The sequence below is a fragment of the Rhipicephalus sanguineus genome, chromosome 7, assembly GCF_013339695.2.
Source record: "Rhipicephalus sanguineus isolate Rsan-2018 chromosome 7, BIME_Rsan_1.4, whole genome shotgun sequence".
Lineage (NCBI taxonomy): Eukaryota > Metazoa > Arthropoda > Arachnida > Ixodida > Ixodidae > Rhipicephalus > Rhipicephalus sanguineus.
This window is the reverse complement of record NC_051182.1, coordinates 126,779,210-126,806,948: the sequence shown is the minus strand read 5'-3', so window position 1 is coordinate 126,806,948 and position 27,739 is coordinate 126,779,210. Positions and strand designations below refer to the sequence as shown.

Genomic DNA, 27,739 nt, shown 5'->3' with positions numbered 1-27,739 from the left:
CGGCAGCTACTGCTGCGCTGCGTGGTGCAAACAACGGCAGGGATAGGGAGAGAGCGTGGTATTAAACTGGTTCAGGATTCCGCGAGACGACAGGTAGCCCTTTGCACCTTTCCAAGATGTAATTTTGAAGTTGTGGTTATCATTAGCTAACCTATCAAAGTATGTCCGTATCTTTCGCACTATTTTGCCGTTCAGCTAGTTAGTGTTTGGATGGTCATACATATTCTTCATTCGCTTAAATCGAGTGGCCCCTTTTCACTCTGAAAAATCGTCCCCTTTTCCTCTGTGATGCTAATGCTGTCTTCTGCACTTTTATTGTATTGTGGGAATGTTCTAAATATCGCCTATTTATTCCTACTGTGCAATTTCTCAACATGTGGCAGCTGTCTTGCATTGTGCAGTGCACCCATCTTTTGTATGTGTTTACTGAGAATGTCACTTGAAATAAAATGTTTCGTCTCTCCCAACGATTGTCGTGTCTGCATAAACAATGGCATTGTGTGCTCGCCGCTCTGGCGGTGTGGCTTACACACGAAGCTACTTACGCATGCAAATAAAGCGTTAATATATATATATAATATATATATATCTATATATATATATATATATATATATATATATATATATATATATATATATAATGACCTCCGAGACAATCACATGAACAGAAGTGGTCGCGGGGGCCGTGTAATTTTACCTATAGCTAAATAATGGCCTCTGAGATGGGCATTTTTAATTTTTTTTTTGCGATTTCCGATCTCTGAGCGGCTGTTAGGATTCCCCACTTCCGTTTGGTGCGCTGCGAACCCAAATCAGCCGCAGGGCCTACGGGAGTGTCCTCTCTTAACCTTTTTTATATTACTCTATGCGCGAGCGGCCGACCTCCATTTTTCGTTTGCTGACGGCAACGCTGCGCATTTTGTAGACGGCAGTTCTTAGGCGCCATGGGATGGCTTGCCACGACGTTCAGGCACGGGGCGTGGTAGTTGCAGTGCGTATACGAGTCGCGTTTTAACTTTTTTCTTTGTGTGTGTGTGTGTGGACTTTACCTGGACTTAATGGAGCTGTGTACCGGGAACTGCGTCGCCTGGAATTCATCGAGGACCGCTGCGAGCTTCGTCGTCGGCATCGTAATTGGTGAGCCACAATATATGGCAGGCCGGCGAGGTGTGGGTGTGTTCACCGAACGCCACTCGCTATAGTTTCCTAGCTCAACCAAAGTTTAAGGTTGCGTGGAACTTTAGCGAGCGAGTTCCTTGAAAACTGCTGCCACTTCGAGTCCAACTCCCCGTGACACAGGCGCGCGCGTACAGCTTTCAGGCTTAGCTTACGGTTAGGTAGGTAGGTAGCTTTGTCAGGGGTTGTGTGCACGGGAGGACTCGACCCGGAATGTCCGTGGCGCTCCCGCGGCCTCATTTCGTGCCAGACTTCTCTGGTGCGTAATGTGGTTCTCGCGGGCCGCAAAGCGGCGTCCCGGTGTTTGCCTCGTCGGCTTGTCCCCGAACTTCAAGAAGCCGGCAACGTCTGAACTTCAAGTCTGCACAACGCGTCGCGTCGGGGACCTGCTGCGGGCGGAGCGCAGGTGGGTTAACCCTTCTTTCTTTTACGTGCACTCGTGTTAGAGTTGGTAGTGCCCCTTCTAGCTGGCATCTTTTTCGCTGTTTGTGTGTTCCTTCTGCCGATTTAACCCTTGCCCTCTTTTTTTTTTCTTTCGTAGCTTCGACTTGGCTGCTAGACCTGCAGAGTGCACATGGACCAGCCGTGGCTTCGCGCTCAAGCGTTATTCGTGAGACTGCGTTCAATTTTTTTACGCCAGCTTTCGTCGCCTAACAAGTTTTCCTTTCGTTTCAGGAGCGCTGACGTACTGACACGCCCCGTGCCACACCGGCTTATATTTCGCGCTATCGCCGACGGAGTCTTCATGGCGGACGTGCTCCCGGCATTCGATCGAGTAAGCATCTCTCTCGTATTTCCATGAGTAGTACAGTAAACGCGAAGGGCCACCTTGCCTCAAGCTTTGTTAATCGCAGCCATCGTTCTCTGAAGGGTTAATACGGGCATGTCGAAGGGTTTAGGGGGCGCCTAAATGGTGACAGCCACCGTAGTGACTTAGCAGCCTACTGCGTTAAGCTAGAACGTAGGCTCTGCGGTTACCGTGACCGGCCATTGTATAGGCGCATGTATTTGGTTGATAGCATTTCAGCATGTGCGCGCGTGGCCTTTGGATTTGGTGGCGTTGCGCGCGCGCGGGCTAGTTTGCAATTTGGGCGAGTTGCGCGCGCGGTAGGTTTGTAAATTTGTTCGTTTGTCTGTTTTAATTTTTCTTTGTGCTAGTCATTTATCGCCCTTCAAGAATAACTGACCTTTGTAAACTCTTACGTGTTTACTAACACAGACGCACCGCGGAGGCAAGTTAGCAAACGCTACTGGTGACCGTAGTAAATTACGCAGCCATTAAGACTCTTAGCGCAAGATTTACGCAATCCCCTTCAGGCGTGAATTGTGACCGACTGTCCTAAAATGTGTCAAATTTGCAGAACAAATTCTAAGGCATTAGGTATTACATTCCAGGAAATATGACTGTGTTTCGAGTTTTGTTCATTAATACTAATTAGTGTACAGTTAAATATTTAATTTTCGGTGGAGGCGAAAATGTTTGAGGCCCGTGTACTTAGATTTAGGTGCACGTTAAAGGAACCCCAGGTGGTCGAAATTTCCGGAGCCCTCCACTACGGCGTCTCTCATAATCATATGGTGGTTTTGGGACGTTGAACCCCAGATATTATTATTATTAATTATAATTAAACTACTTAGCAGTCGATGTCTACTTATTTACATAAATCTAATATCAAACTTAAAATGCATCTGCAATTTGTATTGGGTTGTATTCATTTAGAGCGGACAAAGACCATACCGTTTTACATTAGCCGTAGAACGTGGCTCGCTGACCGAGCCATCGAACAAAGTAGTGCCTCCACTGAAGTAGTTTGCTGCAGTCATGCGCAACAAATAAGGAAACGGTGACGACTGTGATTAGGCTGAAGGTTCAATTCACCCTATGCACGATACATCTTGCTCATGTTAATACCGGACGTGCAATCAAGCCCACAAGAGAGAAGTCAAGGCACCACAAACTCCGTTTTTTCATTACGGAGTATCGTAATCGTCGTTTATGGTGTCTTGACTGTGTTCGCATTTGCATGCCCAGTCTTTTAACATCAATACGTGCGTACCAAGCAGCTCAGCTCTCCGTCACTGTCTTGCTCCTTCTTGGCCTCTAGTCCCATGAACTGGCAAAGAACAAGTTGCGTCCACTTGTGTACGCTTGTGCCTCCAGGTATAAGTTCATTACTTTCATCCCAGGAGCGCCGACTGTCTTCACACACCCCTTGGGCCACAACGGCAGATCTCCCTGGCGGATATCCTCCCGGCACTACCTCAAGTGAGCACTTTCTCATATGTCCACGAGTAGACTATAAACAAGAATCGTGCTTCTAGCTGATTTCATCGCCTGCAGCCATTGTTATCTGAAAAAGTGTGCTGGTATACATGACACCCACTATGCTGCGCTGATACAAGCTGAGGGCGCTACGGTTATGATTTCCAGCGATGGTAGGAGCGTATATTTTAACTGGGAAACGCCCGTAGATTTAGATATAGGGTGTTTTTTTTAGACAATAGATTTTTAATAAAAATCCTATGATATAGTCAGGCTCCAGTCGTTTTCGCTCATGCACTCTGTCGAGGCGGAAATACTTTCCCGCAGCTAAAATGACGTTGACGCGAATAATTAACAAAAACTCGTTATTTTTTTAATTATCGACTTGAGGGCAGGCGTTTATATTACGAAGTTGTCGTGCGTGCCAATTTATGGCATAACTATTTTTTAGGAATCACAAAAGTTGCACATAGATATTTCTCATCGAATTCAAGGGCGAAATCGAAACTGATCGCGCGCAAAGCGCGGCGGAACACCGGAATGACACGTGACAGGGAAGTGACGAAATTTGAATGAAGGCGCGCCAAAGCAGAATCTGGTCAGAAAAATCGGCAAGCGTTCTGAAATACACTAGTAAACAGCTTAATGCTTGCGTGCGATGTGGTACCTCTGTCTTTCTTAAACCATAAAAAAAGCTCGAAAAACTATTTAGCCTGTCTGCAAGAAGCGCCGCAGTGGCCGCTCCAGAGTTTTATGCTTCCCAGATAAAGAAAAGGTCGATATTTCGGTTTTCTTGCGCACGGTTCGAAGGAAACAGATAAGCACCAATACTACGCGCTAAAGTAAGGCGATGCACGGACACAAGGGATATGACTTGCAGCTTTTCACGAAAACATACGGCCGCGGCACGCCGTCATTCAAATGTCGTCAGTCTAATGTGACGGGTAGTTCCGGTCTGGCGTAGAACGGTCGCGCTTCGTGCGCGCACTTGCGCGATCAGTTTCGATTTCACCCATGAAATTCGATGACGAATATTTAGAACTACGTGCAACTTTTGGGATTTCTATAAAATAGGTATCGAATAAGTTGGCACCAAGCTGGAATAAACAGTTGCCCTATCGCACGATAAATCAAAGGAAAGCGAGCATTTTCCACGCACGCCAGACAAGTTTTAATATGGCAACTTTTACGGTCAGATAATGCTCCAAGCCTGTCTTTGTGTTACTAGTTTTCATCACTAAGCCTCAAAGTCATGGCAAATTTCATTGGAGATCAATCGCCAATACTCCACTCGACAGGCTACTTTTGTCGGCAACAACTATCTTTTATTTTATAATTAACGTAGTGTTTATACTAACAGATCAAAGCCATTTGATCTTTTAGTAGCCACCACCAGAAAAGAGCATGTTTCCGAGCTCTTTGGTGGGCAAAAGCTGGCTTCACTTCTGCTGGCAAGGCGTTGCGAGAGCTTCCACTCCAGAATTTTTTTAAACCTCCTTGGTTGGCACGCACTACAACTTTATAATATAAACACCTGCCCTCGAGTCAATAATTAAAAAAGATATTAGTGTTTTTATTAATTAGTCGGAACAGTGTCATTTTAACTGTGGCAAAGTATTTCCGCCTCGACGTGAAGTTCGTGTGCGTAAACGACAGGAGCCTTACTGTCATAGGTTGTTATTAAAAAAAATCTGTATTGTCTAAAAAAAAAACACCCTGTATAGGCAGCACATTAAGAAAGTCTAGCTCCTTGAAAACATTTATTAAGTAGTCAGTAAATACATGGGGGCATCTGAGCTGTTTGTTTAATCATTAAAACGGGAACGGGAACGAACAGTATTGGACAAGTGACAGCGATAAAACGACAGGCAGCGCGCTGACAGTCTGTAGTTCTATCACTCTAGCACTGCTCGTTTCCATCTCGGTATATGCATGCAATTTATCAGCTTAGTCGTGCACGAGTTTGGCCTTAGATTGTCTCTTCCTGGCCAGTAGCTAGTACACCGAGAAATACTGCAGTTCCTAACCAGAAAAAGCTTCCTTAGTGTTTTAGAGTAAAACTCGTAAGTTGCCGCGTCGAATGTCGGCGTTCCTAGTCTGTCGGTCGTGACAGACTAGGAACGCAGCGAAATGCGAAATTGTACGCGGGGAGGATGGTAAAGGCAGATGGAGGGCAGAGGATAGCCAGTGCCGCACGAGCCAAGGTGCAATGGTATTTTCGCTGTCCTTCGAGGCCACGGCTCATTGCCACCACTGTCGAGGGGACGCGTGCATTAGGGAGTATTTTCTTCGTTGGTAGCTTTTAACTCCAGATAACTGCCAAACCACTTCTATGTTGCGCTATGCCACGTGGACGGCTCTGCTTCGTGAGAGGAGCTTGTACTGGTCTAAAATTTTTTTCGGGCATAGATTGACAGCAGTGGTGGGTTTTAGCATTTCTGAAAGTATCGTGACAAGCCTAATTGGTATACTCTTCATCGTTAGCTTATGTCCACAGCAGGGCAGAGCCCTCTGAACGATTTCCAATGCAGTTTCCTGCGCTAGCAGATTCTGTTATACTTCCAAATTTCTTAACTTCGTCGCTCAACCTAACCCATTGCTGCCCTCGGACACACTTCGTCTCTTGCTGTTCATCCAGACACTCTAATTGACCCCCTGTCATCTGGCCTTCTCGTGGAATGACTTGCCCTGATCGGTTTCTTTCTCTTAATGTTTCCTCCAATATCTACTACCCCTGTTCGTTTCGACTCGCACTGCTCTCTTCCTTAGTTTCGACTATCGTTTTGTTTCGTTTATTCCGTGCGGTCCTTTTACCGAATTAAGTTTCTCTCGCTTTTGCCCCACATGTTAGAACTGACAAAGTGCAATGGTTTTTAACCCTTCCCGCTTTTGTCGCAGTGGTAATATGCCGGTGATGAGTCGAGAATGCCTACTGTATGCGCAACAGCCAATTTTTAATCTTCTGTGAACTTCTTTTGCGTGAGTAGGCTCCCCTGTTAGCGCTTAGCTTCTACATACTCTTCTACTGCTTCTAGGGTACAATCATAGGCGTGCGCAGGCTTCCCAATCAAGGGGGGGGGGGGCAAGGTTCATCGCTGCGCCCCCCTCCTAAGTCAATGTACGAGACAGATTTTGCGCCCCCCCCCCCCCCCCCCGTGCGCACGCCTATGAGTACAGTTAACACGCACTTTTCCCTGACCATACCACCTAGCATTATATTTGCTTTCTGCATGTTGAGCTTCAACCCTGCTTTGACGCTTTTTCGCTTCGTCTTCAGTAATTTCCCTTGGCTGCCGTCATTCATGAAGTGTACGGTGTCGTCTGCGAACTGTAAACTGCTCAAATAGTCTGTTAATATTTCTTCCTCTTTCTTTCCACTCTAGTCACTCGTACTCCCAGCCACGCAGTGAACAGCAATAGTGATTGTATCTTGTTGTCGAACCTCTTTCTCGATCGTTACCTTGTTGCTTTTCTGGAGTAGCAGGGTAGCTGTGGAATAGCTTGTCTCATTTGGCTTGAACCAAGACTTCAAAAACTGAAAGGCTCGTCGGAAGCGCGGAATCCTTGGAATTTTGTTGGTGTGTGTATGTTCTGGTTCATCGTTCGGTCGTGCCTCTATGTAGTCGCGCTCAACGAGTTGCAACATGGTGGCCTTCCTTCAAAGGACCCTAAGCTTCAGTGACAATGGCAGATGTTACATTATAAAATACCACTAATCTAAAGTGTTTCCTTAACTAATTTTCGCTTGTGCTGCCATGTTCTATTAGTGCCACTTTTAAGACGGGCTACAAGTTGCAACTCGTATTCGGCTTGCCTGTGCCTTGTTACCCGAACACATATTGAGCTGCGACGTTAAAATGCTAATTAACTGAAATAATTAACTTATTGATTAGCATCAAACACAATGCCATATTAATTCACTTTACTGTATCTTGTGCTTTTGGTACAGAACAGACTTGTATGTGCATTTGGCATTACCATACCTGGGTTTCCCTATTGCTCTGACAGTAATATTTGACGAACACTAAATCTAGAAAAGGCGTATACATCGGCGCATTAGCGGTAGTTGTGTGCTTAGAGCCAGTATTTTTCATCACTTAAGTATGATTTTGTTTTCTTTTTCATTCTTGCTTGAATTTCTTTCTAACATGTCAAAGTTGTAGGCTGACCCAAATAACCTCGGAATCGAGCATTCGTTTTCTGCAGAAATTTTCACTATATTATTTTTGACCGAGAATAACAAAAGCCCGCGACATATTCGATAGCCATGCCATGCCTCTACTCAAGCACTTCAGAGCAAACTTTGATCGATACACGGTTGCGTTGGTTCATCGCCACATTGTAGAGCTTTACCATGCCGGATGGTTCGATGGTCTTCACGACCTATTGCTGGCGCAGAGGTTAAGTCGGCATCTGCTGACTCCGCCTCATCTGGCACTTAGCATGGCTTGAACTTTTCACAGGTTTTTGCCTACAAAACGAGGTTTGCACAAATTGATTTGCGTGCCTCGCAGTGGAATTCCTGCTTACAAGTCGCAGCCTCTCTCCCCACTCGCAAATGACTACACCACGCTTATCAATTCGTGAACAGCAGTTTCTATTCAGCAACCATTGTAGATCGTGAAGCCACATACGGTGCGGCGACCAACAAATTCAACAGAGTATCTGTCGGTTTTCGCATGGAAGTGCTTGAATAGCGGTGTGCAAGCATGCGCCTATTTAAGATTTCGCATACTTCAAAGAATACTTCCTCTGGGGAAAAAAAAGTCCAAATTCAGCGTGAAATGAGTGCTTGATTCTGAAGTTATTCCGAGGTGGGCCTATAACTTTGTAATTGACACATTAACGATTCAAACTATTTTAAAATATACCAGTTGCATGATAGCTGGCATTGAAAGCATCGTGGATGTACATACAAACAACTACCGCTAATGTGAAGTTGGCGCAATTTTTTTAGGCTTGTTTTTGTTCTTTTTCTATCGTGGTCAACTTATCACTATAACACGCTGAATAAGGCAAGTCAGTGCAAACATGTCTTTGGTTAATTGCTCTTCACTCATTAGCAGTCATTCTAACGAGTTAGGAAATATTGCAGCGAACATTTAGATTATCAATTAGTCTGATTTTTAGTTAACATCTAATTAATGTGACTTTTATCAATTACTGTATCACTTAAATTTGATGCTTTGCTCTTGTAATAGAACATCATTGACATGGAAATGGGAACGGTGCATACTGCCACGAACTATGCCACATAGTTTGTTCTCTTAGCTGTTTTCTGGCCAGCTCGTTAATGCATTAAGCTGGGCTAGTTGGTATTGATTGTATGCTTCCATACTGCTAGCGAACACGCACAAAGGACGACATAGAAAGATGCTGGCCAGCGTCTGGCCGCGCCCAATCGTCTTATCTATGTTTGAAGGAAAGCGCACGTTTCCTTCTTTCTCTTTCGTATGTCTCACAAGCTGTCTCGTTTTGATAGGGAGAGTGTTTTGCCCTGTTGCCACCAGTCTAGTTCTCGAGGTAATCCGATGGCTGCGGAAATAACGCCGCGGGGTTCCTTTTCCACCGACAATCGCCTACGCGCGTCGTTATGTGGGCGCTTCTTCGCCTTCCGCATTATTCGTTGAATCTGTTGCGGAGCCAAAGTTCGCTTTAATAAACCTTGTTTTCTGAAAGAACCCGGCGCCGTACTTGGATGCGTGACAATACTGACCAAATGTGCATTCACCTATTTTTGGGGCAATTGGTTCACTAATGGCAATAACCGCACCAACAAAGTAGTACGTTTATCAAGAATTCTTCCTGAAAAATGAGCCTGCAAAACGTATACACGAGAGAACAAGGCGACACAAGCTGCACGTGTTCTCTTCTTCGGTCTCTTGTGTTCGGTCTCTTCTTCGGTCTCTTGTCCACTCTTTTATGTTAGACGGTTAGTGTTCACCCTACAAAACTTTTTTTTAGAGGGCAGCGAGTTAGGCTACCACTGCATCATCAGTAACCACTGTCTCTAATGTCGTTGCAGCTGTACATACTCTTCGTGCCGCCGGGTCTAGCAACTGCAGACGAGGCCATCGTCGAGGAGTTTCAGCGCCGGCAACACATCGGGGACCGCCACAAGCATCGTCGTTACTGCTAGCTTCAACATCGGCATCAAACAAAATGGCAGGTGAGCCTGCTAACGAGGCTGGCGAGGGTCACTGTCTTCCCCCACGACGGAAGTGCGCGTAATAGCTTCAGGATTAGCGAACACTAGGCAGGTAGGTAGCTGTTAGGGGGTTTCCGTCGTGGGGGCAAGACCCATCCGGAATGTCGTTGCACTCCCGGCCATCACTTTGTGCTAGTCTCTGGTGTGGAATGTGGTGTTCGCGGTTGCAATACGGCACCCGGAGTTATCGCGTCAGCCTTTACATTTCAGAACCAGCGTCGACTTCAATCGGGACATCATCCACCAAGGTTGGTTTTTTTTCTTTCTCTATCTTGTCAACCCCTGCACTCGTCCTCGTCTGTCCCGTTTGTTCTTGTCAGCATTAACTTATTTGTGCTAAATATAGTCATCACTAGCCTAAATTTTGTAATCTAGTGAAATCTTCAGGTGAACGTTAAAGAACCCCAGGTGCTCGGAATTTCCGGCGCCGTACACTAGTTTGTCATAGTCGTATCGCTTTGGGACTTAAAACCCTAAGAATTACATTATTAAGTCTATTTACGCCTTCCTTATTTTCTTCTTGCACTACGATTGCAAATGTCATATTCCCTGCTGCTGCCAACCTGTACGAGGAGCGAGACCTTCATCAAGCGGTCCTCGCTTTTTTTTAGTCTCGCGCCTTCCATTAATTCTTGTAATAATAATAATAATAATAATAATAATAATAATAATAATAATAATAATAATAATAATAATAATAATAATAATAATAATAATAATAATAATAATAATAATAATAATAATAATATTTTATTAGTCCGTGTCTTTCCAGTTTGTGTGTCATTGCGATGTTAACTTTTACCCTAATTTATTTTCTCGCCCAGGCGCACATGGTTGTGACCTCGGCCAGTCTCTCACCTGATCCAAGATCTGTCGAGCAGTGCTCATGGTGAGTGCCTGTCATTAAGGAGTACAGATTTTTGGGATAGTTAGTGGTTTGCTATAACTGACTCCTTAGTGCTGGAAAGACAGGGCGTGAAAGACTGCAGGACATGCACATGTGCTATCGTCTTTCCCGTCTTGTCTTTCTAACGCCATGGTATCATTTCTATCATGCCTTCTGTGTGCGCTTCGGTCTTCTAACAAGTGTCCCATCTGTTTCAGGTCGCATGATTCGGTGTTCTTCATCTCATCCGCTTGAGCGGATGGGGCGAATGAACACCGCGTCCTGCGCAACGGTCATGCGTAATAGTGCAGCTGTCCTGCACTGTTAAGCATGACGTCTTGCCCGACGCCGCCCTACGCCGGTTCGCGTAAGTTAAAGCAATCCTCTTGCCTCGTGAACTGTCGGGAGTAACGAGCTATTCCCGTGTCGTTTCAGCTTGTCAACTTTCGCTTCTGGCAAAAGTTGATTCGGCGTTCTTCCCCGGCTGGAGCGTGCCATATCCGCTGTGCGGTACTTCTCGTAAGTGTCGTATACTTCGGGCAATGCATGCACATAATGTATTTCCCTACTGGCGCCAGCCATGGTGGCTTAGCAGCTACGGCGTCGTGCATCTAAGCTTGAGGACACGAGTTCCGTTCCCAGCTACGGATGCTGCATTTTCATGTAGGTGAAACGCAGCAACCAGGGGCGTAGCCAAGGGGGGGGGGGGTTGGGGGGGTTCAAACCCCCCCCCCGAAATTTTTCAATTTTGCTTGCGTATATATACGCGCACACATACAAACGCACGCACGAACATACATGAAGTATGGGTGAACCCCCCCCGAAAAAAGTTTCTGGCTACGCCCCTGGCAGCAACAGCAGTGTACGCTACTCGCAGATTGAAGCACGACATTTTTTTTTCACTATAACGACTCTCTCCCTGTTCCGACATGGGACTAACCAATGGCTGGGTAGGAACGCACCTAATCGGCCCCCCACCCCTCTGCCTAGCTTCTCAGGACCTCAATGATATAGCTGTTTACTAATACTAGTGTAACTACTTCTATGAGCAATATCTGCTAAAGCTAAGCAAATCTGACCACCAGAGCAAATCTTGCTCTAAAGCGAAGGTTGGCTCTCGTGCAAGTGCTCCAAATCACAATTATGCCGCTATATATGACGTGAACTGTACAGCGTGGAATTGAAAGTACTAGCATTGCTAAACCATGACATTTTTTTTTTCAATTCATGAATACTGTAGCTAGATTTTGGTGCATGTTAACAGGGCTTTGGGTGGTTGAAAGTAATCAACAGTTCGCTACCATATACGGTGTGCCTTGTAATCGTATCGTTGTTATGGCATGTAAGACTTCAGAATTTGATTAATATAACGATTGATGCGTGTGTCGTTGCAGCTCTGCAAACTGTTGGTGTCACCAGGGCCACGTGCTGCTAACAAGAGACCATGGACAAGGATCGAGCTGCTTCCCTGGCAATTAACACAACACCGACGCCGTCATTGTTACCAGCTTCATCGGCGACATCGAATTGGTAACGGTGTGGTGTGAGAGTAACGGAGCTGGCGAAGGTGGCATGCTTTCAACGACCATTGCCACTTGCCAGTTTGCTTGCGCCATTGAATCTTGAGGTTAATCGTGCAGGGAACCATGTAGCTAAACTTCGGCACAGTTGTTGCCGCGACAGCTCTTCTCCACGATGAAACCGAAAGGGGACCAGCTGGTGTGGCGGCGCATATTGCTTCGGGCTTTGTAAACCTGAAGTCGTATGCGTCTTTAATGGCAGGTCGTGGCCGCAGCGAAGGACAAGCAACACAACACTCACACACTATAGTTTTACCCTAGGCAGGTCGCGTACAGGGCGTCCTGGGGAGGCTGGCGCTGGTCTGTAAAGACCAACATAGGTGGGTATTACCTTGCCGGTGCTTGTCATTCGGTGGGTAGTACTCTGCCAGTGCCTGTCTACGCATACGTCCACCCACTAAGTCCTGCTGCGGCCACTGTCACCACACGAGTCGTGTGGCAAGGAGGGACGTTTAGCGGACACTAGGCAGGTTGTAGCTTTTGGAAGTCCCCTTGCGTTTTCATCGGGAGGAGGGCCCACTTCGGATTCCGTTGCACTCCCGGCCACCGTTTCGTGCCTGTTAATTCTGGTACGAAACGTGGGTTTCCGCGGGTGCAAGACGGCGTTAGTTTTCTCAGCTGCTTAATTGTTCTCGCGTTAACTCAATGCCATAGACTTGTATCAGCAGTCAAGTGAGTAGTAGCCACGATGAATGTACAGGCGAGTTTTTCGTATTCTATAACTCTCAGGTCTACGCTTGTTAACAGTTCCTGTGAGTGTATTGTAGTCGCTGTCATTCTACGGTTTGTGTGTTCGACTGCTATGGTCACGCTTGCCCTCCGGTTTGTCTTCGAGCCTGGTCTTCAATGATCCTTACCATGGAGGAGAACGTGCATGGATCACCCGTGGGCCTCGCAGTTGGGATCGGTACGTGCTGTGCATCGACCATGTGTCTTCCACTTTCCTTATTTCAAGAGTTCTCCCCAACTGTCGTTTCAGTTCCCGGTGGCCATATTAGTATGCTGAACGCAAGGTGGCTGCCATGTTCCTGCGTGGGTCCATACAAGCCCCCACAGCCAGTGCTCGAGTGCTGTCGAATAGGTTCGAGCGCCATCAGGAGACAGGAGTTCAAATCTTGTTCAGGCAAGACGTCTGGCCTTCATTGGCTGCTTTGCAACCTCTCGAATGTATGCTGTAAACCTGTAAAAGTGGAAGTACGATTGTGAGCAGTACGAGCCGGAAAACATGAGCGCATGGCAATCCTCAAACCCAACGCGGGGAGATTCGCGGCGGCCACTGTCGGAAACATACTGAAAAGGGGGCCGCGGTTCCGCCAAATGTCGGCACACCGACCTCGCAATTGTTGATAAAAAAAACTGCAGATGATTGCGTATCGCGGGCCACTGGAGAGTATAAGGCGGGTATGACAAGCAGAGCGCGGCAGTGTGCAGTCTACAGATATCGTAGTTTTGTTACGTTAAACCCCAACTATTATTATTCATATTATTATTATTATAGTGTGCAGTCTATAGCTCCGTTCAAAATATCGCTTTCCCATTCGCTCGTGTGCGTGTAACACAAACAAATCGGGATACAGCAAAATAGATTTTAAACAGCGTTACTTTGCTGCGCATGAGTGCTACAATGGGTTCTGCAATATCAAGCTCTCGTCACATTTCACGTATCGTAAAACTGGACGTGTGGTGCGAGTGAGTTCACGAAAGAACGTCACCTCTTTTCACTATATTTTTCAGTGCTCTGTCTCATTCAGATTGGGGTTTGGTGCTATTCACCACACGCTCGTGTGTTCTGTCGTAGTGCTCGTGATGGTACAATGCGCATATTCAGGACTCCAAGCCGCCTTGCATGACATTACAGGTCCTCAACCTGCGCAACCTACTACGGTCTTCATCGTTTCCCCCAGCAGAGCCGACATCTGCCCACCCCCATCGCATTTCCCTGCTGGCGCTGAACGGGTCTTCCTGGTTGACATCCTCTCAACCAACTCAGCCTCGCGTGAGAATCTCTTGTACTTCAAGCAATACGGTGAATTACAATGGTAATATGGTTTAGCAGAGTGTGCTGTTAGGCGAACTGGTGCATAGCTTAAGATTTGTGGCGCAATCTGAGAAGAGTAGACGGACACCGGCATCCTATCCAGTCTCCTCTCTCATTCCTCGTTCTCAGTTTGAACCACAAACCATTCGTTAAAGGGGCCATGATACCGAATTTTCGATCATAATCAGTGCCATGTGGGTTAATCCTCGTACGTCCACAAACAAGATGGCGAAATTAGTGTATTTAATTGAGTACCTACCTGATAACCGAATATTTTTATCAACACGGGAGCGTACTGAGGGTCGGCCAACACTGGAGCACTCGTGAACCAGGGCGTAACAAGCTGCTTGCTTTGCGAGCGTCGGCATTCCTGCCAATTCTGGCGAACGGTTTTGTTTCGTGGCCAGCTGCGCATGCTATCGAGCTATTTCAGCTTTCTTCAGCTTCGCATTGAAACTAAACAAGTTAGCAGCTGATGATACTTTGCTAGAAGATGATTCCGCTCCATGCAGCATATGACGTCGCTCACGCCATGGCAAAATGGCGGTTGCCAGCGGTCGCAGAGGTTTATGGCCGGCGACTTCAGGACTTATTTTGCGCTGAAACATTCTTTTCGAATGCAATTTTCATATATGTACAGGCATAATAGACCCTCTACATCTATCTTTTGCTGAGAAGCACAAACTGCTTGACCATGTATTTCGGGTGGAGGCGAAAATGTTTGAGGCTCGTGTACTTAGATTTAGGTGCACGTTAAAGAACCCCAGGTGGTCGAAATTTTCGGAGCCCTCAACTACGGCACCTCTCATAATCATATCATGGTATTGGGATGTTAAACCCGAGATACTATGTTTGACCATGTCATGGCCCCTTTCAGACAATGGGAAACGGGTTTTAAAAATTCGTACATCTTCGGCTTGCTTTACATACGGCTGTGCTGAAACATGCTGGCTTTTCATGGCACTCGCACCCAGTGGCTTCGCAGCCAGGGCGTTGCTCTGATCAGCACTAGGACGAAGACCACAGTGGATGCATTTTGCTGGGAGCGAAATGCAGACAACTGAGTAGTTGTAAATTTAGGTGCACATTAGGAGCTCCACTTCATGAAATAAAGAGCCCCAAGTCCAACATGCATGTCATCTTGCCGTAGTTGAGGACAATAGAATCTTAAGTTTTGATTATTTCTACTTGGTAACTATGAGACGTGTTGATGCAGCTTTGCAAAGGGGCGGCGACACCTGGACCATGGACTGCAAAACCAGGAACCACTGACAAGGTTCACCACGAGGACCACTCAAAATAACCATCATTGCTGCGAGCTTCGCTAGCGGCACCAAGTTGGCAGGTGAGCCCATGATAGGCTGGCAAGGGTAGAGCATGTTCACAGTATATTTACACTCGCCGTAGTTTCTAGTATGGCCAAACTTTGAAGGTTGCATGGTAATTTAACGTGTTATCCACTGCGTATAGCTTCCCCTTGCCCAAGAAGCTTCCACTTATGCAAGGTGTGTCACCGGGCTAGTTGGTATTCCATATTGACGTATTCCACTTATGCTCGGGCTACTTTCGTGAAGTGCACCATTACATTATCCCTTTGCGAGATGCATTATTGACTGTCTATAAATGCGCGACATTTACACAATGTGATGCCAAGGTTCTGGAGACGAAACTTGAAGCAAGTGGAAATGCTAGAATACTGTATATTACAGCAATTAATTGCAGGTTCAATTTAAATAATTATGTATATATTGTACGTTCAGTAATGCTATAGTTATTCATAGACTGAATTCAACGACCCGCTCTAATTATTACATGCTGTAGTTACCTGCTTGCAGCGAGCATTCCTAAAAAGGTAAAAAAAATATCCTAATTCCTGCCAAAACGCCCCACGTCCAACGTCCCGTTAAACGCTGTACTGCCTTTATCACAGCATTCGTGTAGCGAAATATTCCAACCATAAGTGATATAAAGGGTCTTTAGGCAACAAGAATTCTTATTTACCATCAGCTCAGTGTTTGCGGTCATTTCCTTGCCAATAGTGCACAGAAGTGCACAAAAAGTCGAGCCTCCAAATGAGGACGCTGTGTCGCAAAGGGTTATAGGCATGTGCGAATATTCGAGCACTTCGAATAGTCAAACGAATATTACAGTATTCGAATTCGCTTCGACACGAATTTAAATTATTCGAAATTTAGAACTATTCGAAATGGACGAATAGGCGTATACTAGAGTGCATGTAACCTTCCTGTAAAGGTTGTTTCACTGCAGTCGGTCGTTCTATGCCGTTAAAACGCCTGTCCTGGAAAAATCCGCACTACTGCAAAGCCTCGTTATAAGGTTAAATGAACGTATTGTCGTCACATGGATTAATCATTTTTAAAGTGTAAGAGCTTGTTATACGGCCTTATATGATCTAAGTATAGTAAATTTTAAAACGTAACGTATTTTACCAGTTATAACTTGCATCCTACTGAAATTCAAATTCTGCTACTATTCAGAGTTGCTTCCACTTCACTTTGAACGAAAAAGACTTGACATTCACACGTCTTGTTCCAATTAAAAAAAAATATTGTGTAGGTTGGTTCGGTCATGACAAATGTGCTCATTTCTTTTCTTTATAATACGTGATATATACTATTCGATTAGAAATTACTCGCTTCGGACCTATAATTTACTACTCGCAAATCCCTAGTTATGTGCACTCTAGCCACCTCGAGTGCGTTGTGTATATCGGTAAAACAGATGCATCACGTCGTGCCACGATTAACAGGTGGCTGGCTTTTCCTTGCAGCCCTGCATCTGGTACACGCAATGGATGATCCCACAGGTCCTTCGCGCGTTTCATCCAGTTCTCGCTCCACCACAGATGACGTCCACGGTTTGACCATTCCTCAGCCGACAGTTTCTTCTGCCTGCTAATGCCCACTGCGTTCTCGTGATGGACCTTTGCTCGGCGACCTGCAGTCAATTGCGTATGAATATCTACATTCAGTAACAAGAATAGATATGTAAGGGAAGACAACCAAGCACAGACTCGCCACTCGGTTTATTGGTAAAAAGTACACGCACATATACACACACATACCCAGGCTAACTCGAGAACGCATGTGCAAGATATTACGAAAATTCACAAGCAGTACGACTAAAAAATGTGCATAGAAAAATAACATCTGCAACATGGAGCGGAAAGTACAAACCGATTACGTAGCACTCAAAAAGAATTCTTTGCGAGTACTCACTTGAGCAGTTATCTGCACATTTCTACATGCAAAAAGCTTCGGTCATTTCTTGTGTCGGTTTATTTCTGAGAAACCGGTGTTTGTCAAAGAGCACACCCCAACAAACTGAGTATAGTCAGCACTTGTCTTCCCGTAAGTGTGTCCGCTGAGAAACATTCCATAATGCATTCCTACCAACTCTCAGTTTTCTATGCTTTTACTTTTACAAGAATAGTGCTCAAATAGTATTCAAATGAACAATTTAGGGCTAGGCAACGCACAAACTTTTGCTTCCAGTTGTCACTTTGTTCCATACTGGTCTGGTTTCGATGTTAGCGCTTGCATCAGTCCGCACCTGTAGTGGCCATATCGGTAGCGACAGAATGCGGTTATCTCGAGCAGTTACACATACTAGTAATTATACTAGATATTTCAGTGTCATTTCAATCCAGAAACACTGTGCACAGGTCTATCGACATGAAGGCGGCTCACTTTTTCTTCTAGCTTGCCAACCTTCGCACCTGGCACACGCAAGGGACAATCCTGCCGGTCCTTGTACGTCATCCACTCCTTGCTTCAGAGAAGATGACGACCCCACTAGACCGTCCCTCAGCAGACGGTGTTTCTTCTCCCTGCTATTACCCACCACGCTCTACTGGTGGACCTTTGCTGCGTGATCTGCAATAACTCGCGTAAGTATATCTACATTGAGTAACGAGGGTAAAGTGCTCACGGAATCAAGAGCAATAATTCAGGGCTAAGCAATGCAGAAACTTGAGTTTTCAGTCTTCAGTTCGTGCCATGTCGGCGTCATTTCGACGCGAGCACTTGCGTCAGTCAACACTGCCTTTAGCAGTCGGATTTTAGCAGCCGTAGTGACAGGACATGGTTATCTCGAGCAGTTGTTTTGTTTCCGTTAAAATGAGGGAGAAAGCTCAGCAAAGCTCTAGATAACAAGACACTACATTTGTCATGAGTTGAGTGCAGCACTGAAAACATAATACATGTGACCCTGCTCTGTTTTTAACCAAGCGAAGGAGGAATATCGAGCCAAGATGAAGCTGGCGAAACACTTCCACTACATAGTGAGATTGCCTCAGCCTCTTCGCAAAAGTTTTGGCGAGCTGTAGTGCAGCTTATGACACCTCTTTCATTAATAATGTACCTAATAGTAATGCTGCAATTGCATCCGCCTTTAATTTTCAGGCTGTTATCTACTCAAAATAACTGAAAACTTCCTCCCTTGCAATGTGTGATAGCATCTATAATTGATCTCGCTGTGTCACATGGTGGTGTTCCAAACTTGGTGTTAAAACTAGATATCTGTCTATCGGCACACTAGTGTAGGGCTCTAAAACAGGTGCATCGTGTCTCGCAATAATTGACAACTGGTTCTGTTTCCTTCTAGCTTGCCAACCTCTGCGTCTGGTGCATGCAATGGGCGATCTTGCCGGTCCTTTGCGTACGTCCCCTTGCCTTTGCTTCATCAACTTCCGCAGTCGAACATCCTTCAGACGAGCGTTTGATCCGATTGCAAGTCTGCAGTGAATCGGGCAAGTACATTCTTTTTCTGGTGGCGCTTTAGTGGGCTATGTGTCAGCATATCGCTAAGCGCTGGCGAGCCTTCATGTAATAAAATATTCTGCAGCATTGGGGACAATGTCTTTGAATCCTGTCTTACCATATCGTGTTAGAGTAGTGGGAATTTGTAATGTGCGCGACCGCAGACGCCTGGAGGGAATTGTGGTACGGATGGGTTGGTCCAGCTTCATGGTGCGATAGCAGCATGGATAATGAATTTCGAAACCATGTGCGTATCAGCAGAAAGATGTCCATGTGTTTGTATACCTGTACCTGCAGTCCCACGTATCTACGTAGTTTGTCCGTAACATAATGCGAGCGAGTGTAGTAAAAAATTGATCAGAACGGTGCCTATTGAAATTATTCGTAGTGGCCTCCTTGGGCATGGATACACTGCTGCCAATGAGATTCCCACGCTGCAAAGGCTCCCTTAAAGTCCGGTGCCGCGACTTATCACAGACCGACAGCCCGTTAAATGGTGGGAACACCGTCGAAACTGGCCTCTCGGGCTATTCCTGAACTTTGGCAATAGGAAGAAGCCTGCTGGGATCGAATCACGGCTGATGCAGCCCTAATGTGTGCCAGGCTGCTTGATGCGAACCAGGCAGATCCGTCGATTCCTATTAACAGACCTAATCTCATTACCTTACTAACAAACGCTTTCTATTCCTGCACTTCCTATTTTATTACCGCGTGCTGCTTTTGCTACCACCAACTACACTGCAGTGTACAATGATCAATTTATGTGGAAATAAGATGCTTTCGACCTGTAGATCGATTTCTACGAGTGCATGTGCTCGCCACTATTGTTGTACTTAGTGTTTCATGGGTAGAAGGTAATGCAACTTCTCATACGAAATGCCTTTAACTGGCAATTTAACCACTTGACTATCTCGTCTAGATTGAGCACACGGGTGCACCTTGATACATATGCTTATGGGACACGGACTCCACTGTGGAACTGCATCTCTGTTGTTAACGAATCCTGTAGGTTGCGAAAGCTTCCAAAGGTTGAAACTAGTTACTGTTCGTAGGCTGAGCAGGCATTTGGCTTTGTTATAAGTAGTGTCCCCCGTAAACTTGTCTTATGTGTACCTTACCAAATGAATGAACACACAATTAAGCTAGGGAAACCATACGGGACATTACTTGTTCTGAAATGTAGTGCAATATAAATTGAAAGGAATTAAAGTGGACGAAAAAGCAGCCACAACGTCGGTGGGATCTGACCCCACAACCTTCAGAGTGCACGTCCAATGCTCTACCAATCGAACTTTGATGATAGGAGTGTCCCCGTCCTCTTTGTTCGGCATCTCTGTACATGTAATCCCTAAAAGTGTTTGCCAGCGCCACTTGTAGGTAAAATGGAGAGTGAAACTTTTTTTCACCAGAGGGTGTCACGTGGCACGTGACCTTTGCACGAGACGGCTGATGGCCAATAAACCCTCTCAGCGTGAGTTTTCGGGCGAGTTGGCTATTCAAGAAAATTTCAACAGCGCGGAAAAACACGGACGAAAAGGGAGCTGACACGGATAAGCGCTGACCTCCAACTGATTTTTAATTTGGAAAAGACTCGTATGTAGTGAAAAATTGCGCTGCGCAGAAGAGTATGTGCCAAGCACCGCGCAAGAAATACGTCCGCCAAACTCAACGTACGCTTGCGTGAACACCGCTGGGGTGTGCAGAGCTGCAACTCCGGAAGTTTGAGCGCGCATTGCAGGGGGTGTGGCTGTCTGCCTGTTCACAATCAAACAGAAGTGATCCTCAAAAGTAAAAATGTGCTTACTAGAGAAATTGTATAGGCGGCGCACATTGCTCGTTTGGGGGAAGCACGCATCAGCATGCCTTCCATTGATTTGCACAAAAATCAATAGCTTATCTTTTATATGCCAATGCATCGGAAGATAGTGTTTCCAATTTTTTAAAATTTCGTCACCTGTTATCGTTTACACGCGGTGCTTGGCACAAGTTTTGCGTAGCGCAATTTTTCACTACGTATATGCGTCTTCTCCGAATTAAAAATCAGTTGGAAGTCGGCGCATGTCCATGTCAGCTCCCTTTTCGTTCGTCCTTGTTTTTCCGCGCCGTTAAAATTTTCTTGACAATAAACCCTCGTATGCGAACCAGAGGTATTAACTGTACCAGCTCGAGGTTCCCGCTACAAATTAATTAAATGCAAATTTTTTTTTCCTAGAGGCTCATTTCTTTGTTAAACACAACGAAATAAACCCGACAATCAGCCCAGGGAATATATAGGGGATATTGTTGTCTTTACTGTAGCGATTATGTTAATTGAAACGAATTAAAGCGGACGCAAATTCGCCCTTTCCGTCCGTGGGATTCGAACCCACAACTTCCGCATATCCCGTCCGATGCTATACCAATTGTAGAAAAAGAAAACCCCGTTCTTTCGTCCATTCCTATAGGCCAAGCAGAAATTAGGTATTGTCTCAAATATTGTCCCCCGTGAACTTGCGTTGCTGTGAGTACCTTGTGTATCTACACCACATCTAAACATGAAATCTTGCTCTCTTTACAGCTTTTCGACCTTCGATCTCATCCGGTAGGTGCTATGTCCAAACCCGCATTGCCTTCCGCGTCCGGCCTGTGCCCCTTGGGTGGCCAAGACAATCCTCCAGATACCCCTGTCCTGCGGCCATGGCGTACCTTCGTCCACAACGATTCACCTTCCGGTTCCTGCTTCTTCCTTGCCTTCTGGGGAATGCATCGTGCAGGAAAGCCCATCGCTGTGGCCCGCCCTTCTGTCTTCACTCCACGGGAGGACTCTCTTCGGCGTTGCTGCTCGTCGTCACTCCGCTGTGACCACTTGCGGATGACGAGTGGGCGACGGTCTGCATCTCACTTTGCCCCCGCGAGACATGCCAGCGACCTCTGGAATCACCCTGGGCTACCAGCTACCCGTGAGAAGCTGTACAACACCTTCACGTCGATGATCTAAAACCTACTATCGTACAGAGCTGTTCGAAGGATACTCGCAAGGGTTACAGAATCTATCGCACCTCAGAATGGTGCGCTGTTCAGCGGACATACAGTGAATCTAAGTGTTTTTATCGACTATTTTAAGTATATTGGGCCCAAGTCGTTGATTAAATTACGGAAGTGTAACGTTTGGTGCAACGTTTTACCATCATGCTCGCATTTCACCACCATACAACGACTGCAGTGCGATTGATCGACCCATCTGCATGTTTTTGTTAGCCATGAGAGGCATCCATTCACATTATGCAATGTAGTGGCATATTGGTGCTCTTTTCCATTAAGCTGCATGGAAAGCTGGGCAACTTGGTACAGATTCGGCGTTGCTGCTCGTCGTCACTCCGCTGTGACCACTTGCGGATGACGAGTGGGCGACGGTCTGCGGCAGTCTGTGCGGCAGGGAGGCTCCCTTCTGTGTGTACATGTGTGTGCACGCGTTTGTTGCGTATCTCGGGAGACGCTCTTTCATTTCGCCCATTCACAACTCATCTCGGTGGCTCCTTCGGTTCGGTCTTCAGGTTATCGCGCGGACCAACTCGGCATGTTCTTGCTTGTCCAATTAAGCGGTTCAGCTGAAGCGTCTCCCATATTTACGTGGGAGTGATCGAGTAGTCACTTCTTTCAAATCTCTTCGCGTCGGACGTCCCAGTCGGAGGGCGTCCGGAGTATTAGTATATCGTCCATCGCTAACAATTGAACAGCTCCACCTCCCTATTCATGGTCTCAGACTTCATTTCTGAGTGCCCATTACGGTCTTCGGTCCGTCTCAGCTGGTACGTGCTTTCCAACTTGGCAACAAACTCTGCATGCTTTGGTCTTGCTTCGCCCTGTCGGTGAATATGTAAGAGCATCAATATGCCGGAAAGCGCACAATGTGATTGGAGGGGTATGTGGGGGCGGGCCATAATCATGGCAAACAAAAACTTGCAGTCTGATGGGAGTCTGTTTGGACATGTACGGCACGTAATGCTTACCTTTTTATTTAGTATGGTGCTGTAGTGTTCTTCTATGTTTTTGTAGGAAACGTTTACAGGGGACAATAAGCACCGTGTGGCAGCAAAACGGTGTACTGTACTTTTAGAGTGAAAACTGCTTGTTTCACAATGAAGTTCTAGAGTGTCGATAAAATGTTAATCAGGGAATCGTACGTACGCGCTGTTTAGCGTAGTTTGAATGTTCTTGAAGTTGTTTTTTTACCAGATTGGTTTCCTCCAAGCTATATGCGTGCACCATGTGTTTATGCAGTAAAGATAAATGCAGTGAATACATTGTTTTCTTAAATCTGGTGATCACTATGGTCGGGTACAGCATTAGAAGACCGCAGAGGCCCCGCCCAGATAACCGAAGCACGGCAGCCGGTCGCCTCAGTGACTCAATAGTCCTGCTCATGCACTCGGCAATGTTCGCCAAAGGCGGGGCCACCGTTCGTCTGTCTCTTGACGTCAGCCTGGAGTGCGTGCCCATGGGTGTGGGCTTGTGTGCATCAGCCTTTGAGTAGGAAGTGTTGCTGGCTTCTAAAGTCCTCAGTCAGTCTAGTAAGGTGCAGTTTCATTTCAAGCCTTTATTAGTGCGGCATCATTCAATTAAAAATGCTTAGAAGTATTGAGGCCTGTGTGAAATTGCTTGTTATTTGCTGCTCTGCATATCTGCTGCTGCAGTGTACTTCTAGGCCTCTACCATTGTATTTTTTCCTTTCTTTGGCTAAGACATTGTTCCTACATGGCTTGTCCCATTGCGAGTATGAATCGGTATGCCATAAAGTGTCCTTTATAATCCATCGTACTACCACTTGTCGTCTTCGCCCAGGAAAGTTTGAGTTCCCATGTAGATACCATATTTGTTCCCTGATTATAGGTGCAAGTTTGCAAATTGTGTTTATTGTCAAAGGACTTGTTCTGTTGAGTTCATTTGCATTCTTTGTTGTTCCAAACATATATTTTGCGATTGCTGCAATTTGTTCAAATAAAACGTACGTTGTGTGTTATGTAATTTCTTATTGAGCGCTTCACTGCACAATCGGGCTTGCCGTGCCAGTCAAGGTGGTGGACACATGGTAAGTGTGGTAAGCATGGTAAGTGATACGTTAATGGTGTAGACAGTAGCTGAGAAGCAGTTGAGCTGCTGGAAGTAATGTTTCGTTTGCTGAAATGTCTCGGATACACTGTCGAACTTCACAGAGATGCTTTACAAAGGTAAGTTTGCCCTTCCATAGTTACTGGCAATTACCAATCAGGGCCACCGCCAGCGGAGGGGCAGCTGATCCCCTAATACTGCCTGCTCCATTTTGCCCCCTCCCGCTCAGCTAACGTATTCAAAACCCAGCGCATAAGTTCCCAGCCTAATTGCCCCCCTGGAGGAACTTTTAGTGGATGCCCCCCGATAAAATTCCTCTCGCCGCCCCAGCTACCAATTAACCGTAACTGTTCTTTCATATACACGAAAACAATATTTTTAAATAACGCTGAAATATCACATTTCCCCGATTTTTTAAAATTTTGGACTAGTTTCTTGAGACACCCGGTATATATACCGGGTGTTTTCGGTACATGCCGTATTTACTCGAATCTAGGCCGGCCCCGATTCTAAGCCGACCCCCGAAATTCGCAAGGCCTGAAAAAATACTAATTTTACTCGAAGCTAAGCCTACCCCCCCCCCCCCTTCACGCATCGTTCTTACGAAAAAAAAAAGGATTAGATTCGAATAAATACGGTATACGTGGAAATATCTCCCAAATCCTCAAAAAACGGGGAAATGCGATATTAGTTCGATGTCTTCACAATTAGTTTTCTGTAGCCGCCGGCATCTTAAGTTGCTTGAAATCGTTTGCGACAGTAATTAAGAAAGTTAAATTACGTTTTTAATTAGCGGAGTTAGGCGGCTGTCAAATATAATTGAAGTCCTTCGTGCGAAGAACCCACTGCAGCTTTGGGATTTCGAAAAAGCGGACTCTAGTAATAATTGCGAAGTATTGAAATTTAACCACGGTGTAGGGAGGAGAGGTGACACATCGGCTCGGAGGCGCAGCGGTACAGCCACGTCGAAAATTTGTTCATGTTCGCCTTCTAGTCCCCAGAAGGCGCTCGCAGCATGGGGGTCGGCAGAACGTGTGTAAAATTTCTGGGCGCCACTTTACTTCGTTCTGTCCGCAAACGCCACGTTTCATGTCGAAACGCCTTAAGTTTTGTGAAACTATTCGCATTCCGCGACACTTTTCTTTCATCCTGTCAACTTATGTGAGGTGCGTGGGCCCAGGGAGCGGTGGGCAAGAAGTGTTTCACTCCACATTGCACGACAGAGTACGAGTCGTGTACTGAGAAACTGTGGTTGCTGTTTTGCGCGCCGAAAGAAGGAGAGCACGTTCGGATACGGGGGAATGTCATACCTCGCAAAGATCGGATGTTGCAATCTACCGACCACCTCTGCGAAAGGCGCTTCAAGCCACACCTTGTGACAAAAACCAGGGAGGCTCTCTACAGCGGTAATGTCTTGGTTCGCACACCCCGAAAACATTCCTCTCGAAAGATGCAGTGCCCATTTTATTTCTAGACTGCCCGAGCTATCTGTCGAAACAAAAAAGAAAACGAAAAAAAAACACGAAAGAGGCTAGCTGAGAAGCACGGCAGCACCGTGCTGAGAAGCGTGCAGTGACGCGCTTTTTTTGTTACGGATTGTGCGGATGCGCTTAGTGGTTGGCCACCCCCGTTCGCGTAGCGCCATCTGCGAGCCCGAGCGTGAACCCCCCCCAAAAAAAAAGCTTTTGCCACGCTCGCTCGCCGCGTTGAGTCACCTCTCCTTTCTATACCGTGAACTTTACCAAATTCAGCGGCGGAAGAGCGCAGATGCCACATTCTTCAGAGGCGGACTCGCAGTTTTTTCGCTGAGACGGCGCAGAAAGTGTTATCCTTTTATTATTTTTTTTGTATCGCCGGTACAACGAAATTACATGGCTTAAGTACACTGGCGTTCTGCAGGTATTGGTGTATAGATTAACGCTTAGGTAAGATTATAGACTTTGAAAATTCCATATTTTCGATGTTTGAAGATACGCCGACACTAGTTAGGACGCATTTTTCGCATACAAGGTAAGCCTAAAGCCTTTGGAAATGCCATATTTTTCGATTTTTGAAGATTCGCCGAAACTATAGATCAGGCCGCATTTTTCCAAGAAGAGGTAAGCCTATGGCCTTTGGAAAAAGGCGGCGATTTTTCTTAGCTCAATGGCTAAGGCGTTCGCCTTCCGAGCGTGAGGGACAAGGTTAAAATCCCATTGCTGCAATGTAAAATTTTTGACTTTGTTGATAGGACGCATCCATGTGTTTCACATGCACACGGGCCAAGGACGCATCAGTGCTTAGCTCATTGGTTAAGGCACTTGCCTTCGGAGCGTGAGGGGCTAGGTTCAAATCCCATTGCTGCCATGAAAATTTTTTCTTCAGTGTAACGAAAGTATGCGATAATGAGTTCAGTTTTTTTAATCAAGCGCAGACATCCCACTCTAACCAATTGCGTGGATTTTCTGGTCAATTGTGTATTTCAGACAGAGAAATCCGAGCTCAAGGTTCACCTTGTGCGCTGGATCCCCCGCAATAGATGGCCAAAAGCAGTAGAAAAAGTTGAGGCCTTTATCACCCACGATAAGGCTCAACTTTTGTCTGACGTCACACCTACCAGAGGTGGGCCCGCTATGCGCTCCTCCCGAGTTAAAGTTCCCCTCATACGTTGGCTTCCCCGCAATAGATGGCCAAAACCAGTCGAAAAAGTTGAGGCCCTTATCACCCATGATAAGGCTCAACTTTTGTATGACGTCACACCTTGCAGCGGGGGTCCTGCTATGCGCTCCTCCCGAGTTAAAGTTCCCCTCATACGTTGGCTTCCCCGCAATAGATGGCCAAAACCAGTCGAAAAAGTTGAGGCCCTTATCACCCATGATAAGGCTCAACTTTTGTCTGACGTCACACCTACCAGAGGTGGGCCCGCTATGCGCTCCTCCCGAGTTAAAGTTCCCCTGATGCGTTGCCTTCCCCGCAATAGATGGCCAAAACCAGTCGAAAAAGTTGAGGCCCTTATCACCCATGATAAGGCTCAACTTTTGTCTGACGTCACACCTACCAGAGGTGGGCCCGCTATGCGCTCCTCCCGAGTTAAAGTTCCCCTCATACGTTGGCTTCCCCGCAATAGATGGCCAAAACCAGTCGAAAAAGTTGAGGCCCTTATCACCCATGATAAGGCTCAACTTTTGTATGACGTCACACCTTGCAGCGGGGGTCCTGCTATGCGCTCCTCCCGTGTTAAAGTTCCCCTCATACGTTGCCTTCCCCGCAATAGATGGCCAAAACCAGTCGAAAAAGTTGAGGCCCTTATCACCCATGATAAGGCTCAACTTTTGTATGACGTCACACCTTGCAGCGGGGGTCCTGCTATGCGCTCCTCCCGAGTTAAAGTTCCCCTCATACGTTGCCTTCCCCGCAATAGATGGCCAAAACCAGTCGAAAAAGTTGAGGCCCTTATCACCCATGATAAGGCTCAACTTTTGTATGACGTCACACCTGCAGCGGGGGTCCTGCTATGCGCTCCTCCCGTGTTAAAGTTCCCCTCATACGTTGCCTTCCCCGCAATAGATGGCCAAAACCAGTCGAAAAAGTTGAGGCCCTTATCACCCATGATAAGGCTCAACTTTTGTATGACGTCACACCTTGCAGCGGGGGTCCTGCTATGCGCTCCTCCCGTGTTAAAGTTCCCCTCATACGTTGGCCTTCCCCGCAATAGATGGCCAAAACCAGTCGAAAAAGTT

At 46.3% G+C, this 27,739-nt stretch overlaps 1 protein-coding gene and 1 long non-coding RNA gene across 4 annotated transcripts; both read left to right on the top strand.

Moving 5' to 3' along the window:
- Positions 1–1,442: 1,442 nt before the first annotated feature.
- LOC119399855 (uncharacterized) lies at positions 1,443–9,701 on the top strand. 3 transcript variants are annotated; one of them, XM_049417885.1, is made up of 5 exons: positions 1,443–1,582; positions 1,718–1,786; positions 1,852–1,951; positions 3,364–3,442; positions 9,465–9,701. In XM_049417885.1, exons 1-5 carry the CDS (start codon positions 1,443–1,445, stop codon positions 9,668–9,670), a joined length of 594 nt encoding a protein of 197 aa, XP_049273842.1. In that variant the 3' UTR covers positions 9,671–9,701. The 3 variants fall into 3 exon arrangements, with proteins under 3 accessions (XP_049273842.1, XP_049273843.1, XP_049273844.1); XM_049417886.1 differs by having other exon boundaries at positions 1,443–1,607; positions 1,746–1,786; XM_049417887.1 differs by lacking the exon at positions 3,364–3,442.
- A 7,239-nt stretch (positions 9,702–16,940) lies between these two features.
- LOC119399859 (uncharacterized) lies at positions 16,941–21,953 on the top strand. The gene is made up of 3 exons (XR_007416749.1): positions 16,941–17,123; positions 17,874–18,061; positions 21,490–21,953. It is a non-coding gene; the product is annotated as an uncharacterized LOC119399859 (long non-coding RNA).
- Positions 21,954–27,739: the final 5,786 nt, after the last annotated feature.

Bases quoted from the DNA above. Each gene is read 5' to 3' on its own strand.
- LOC119399855 (XM_049417885.1), top strand. From the start codon at position 1,443: ATGTGGTTCTCGCGGGCCGCAAAGCGGCGTCCCGGTGTTTGCCTCGTC. The intron at 1,583-1,717 runs GTGGGTTAACCC...TTTCTTTCGTAG, and splicing joins CTGCTGCGGGCGGAGCGCAG to CTTCGACTTGGCTGCTAGAC. The intron at 1,952-3,363 runs GTAAGCATCTCT...CTTTCATCCCAG, and splicing joins TGCTCCCGGCATTCGATCGA to GAGCGCCGACTGTCTTCACA.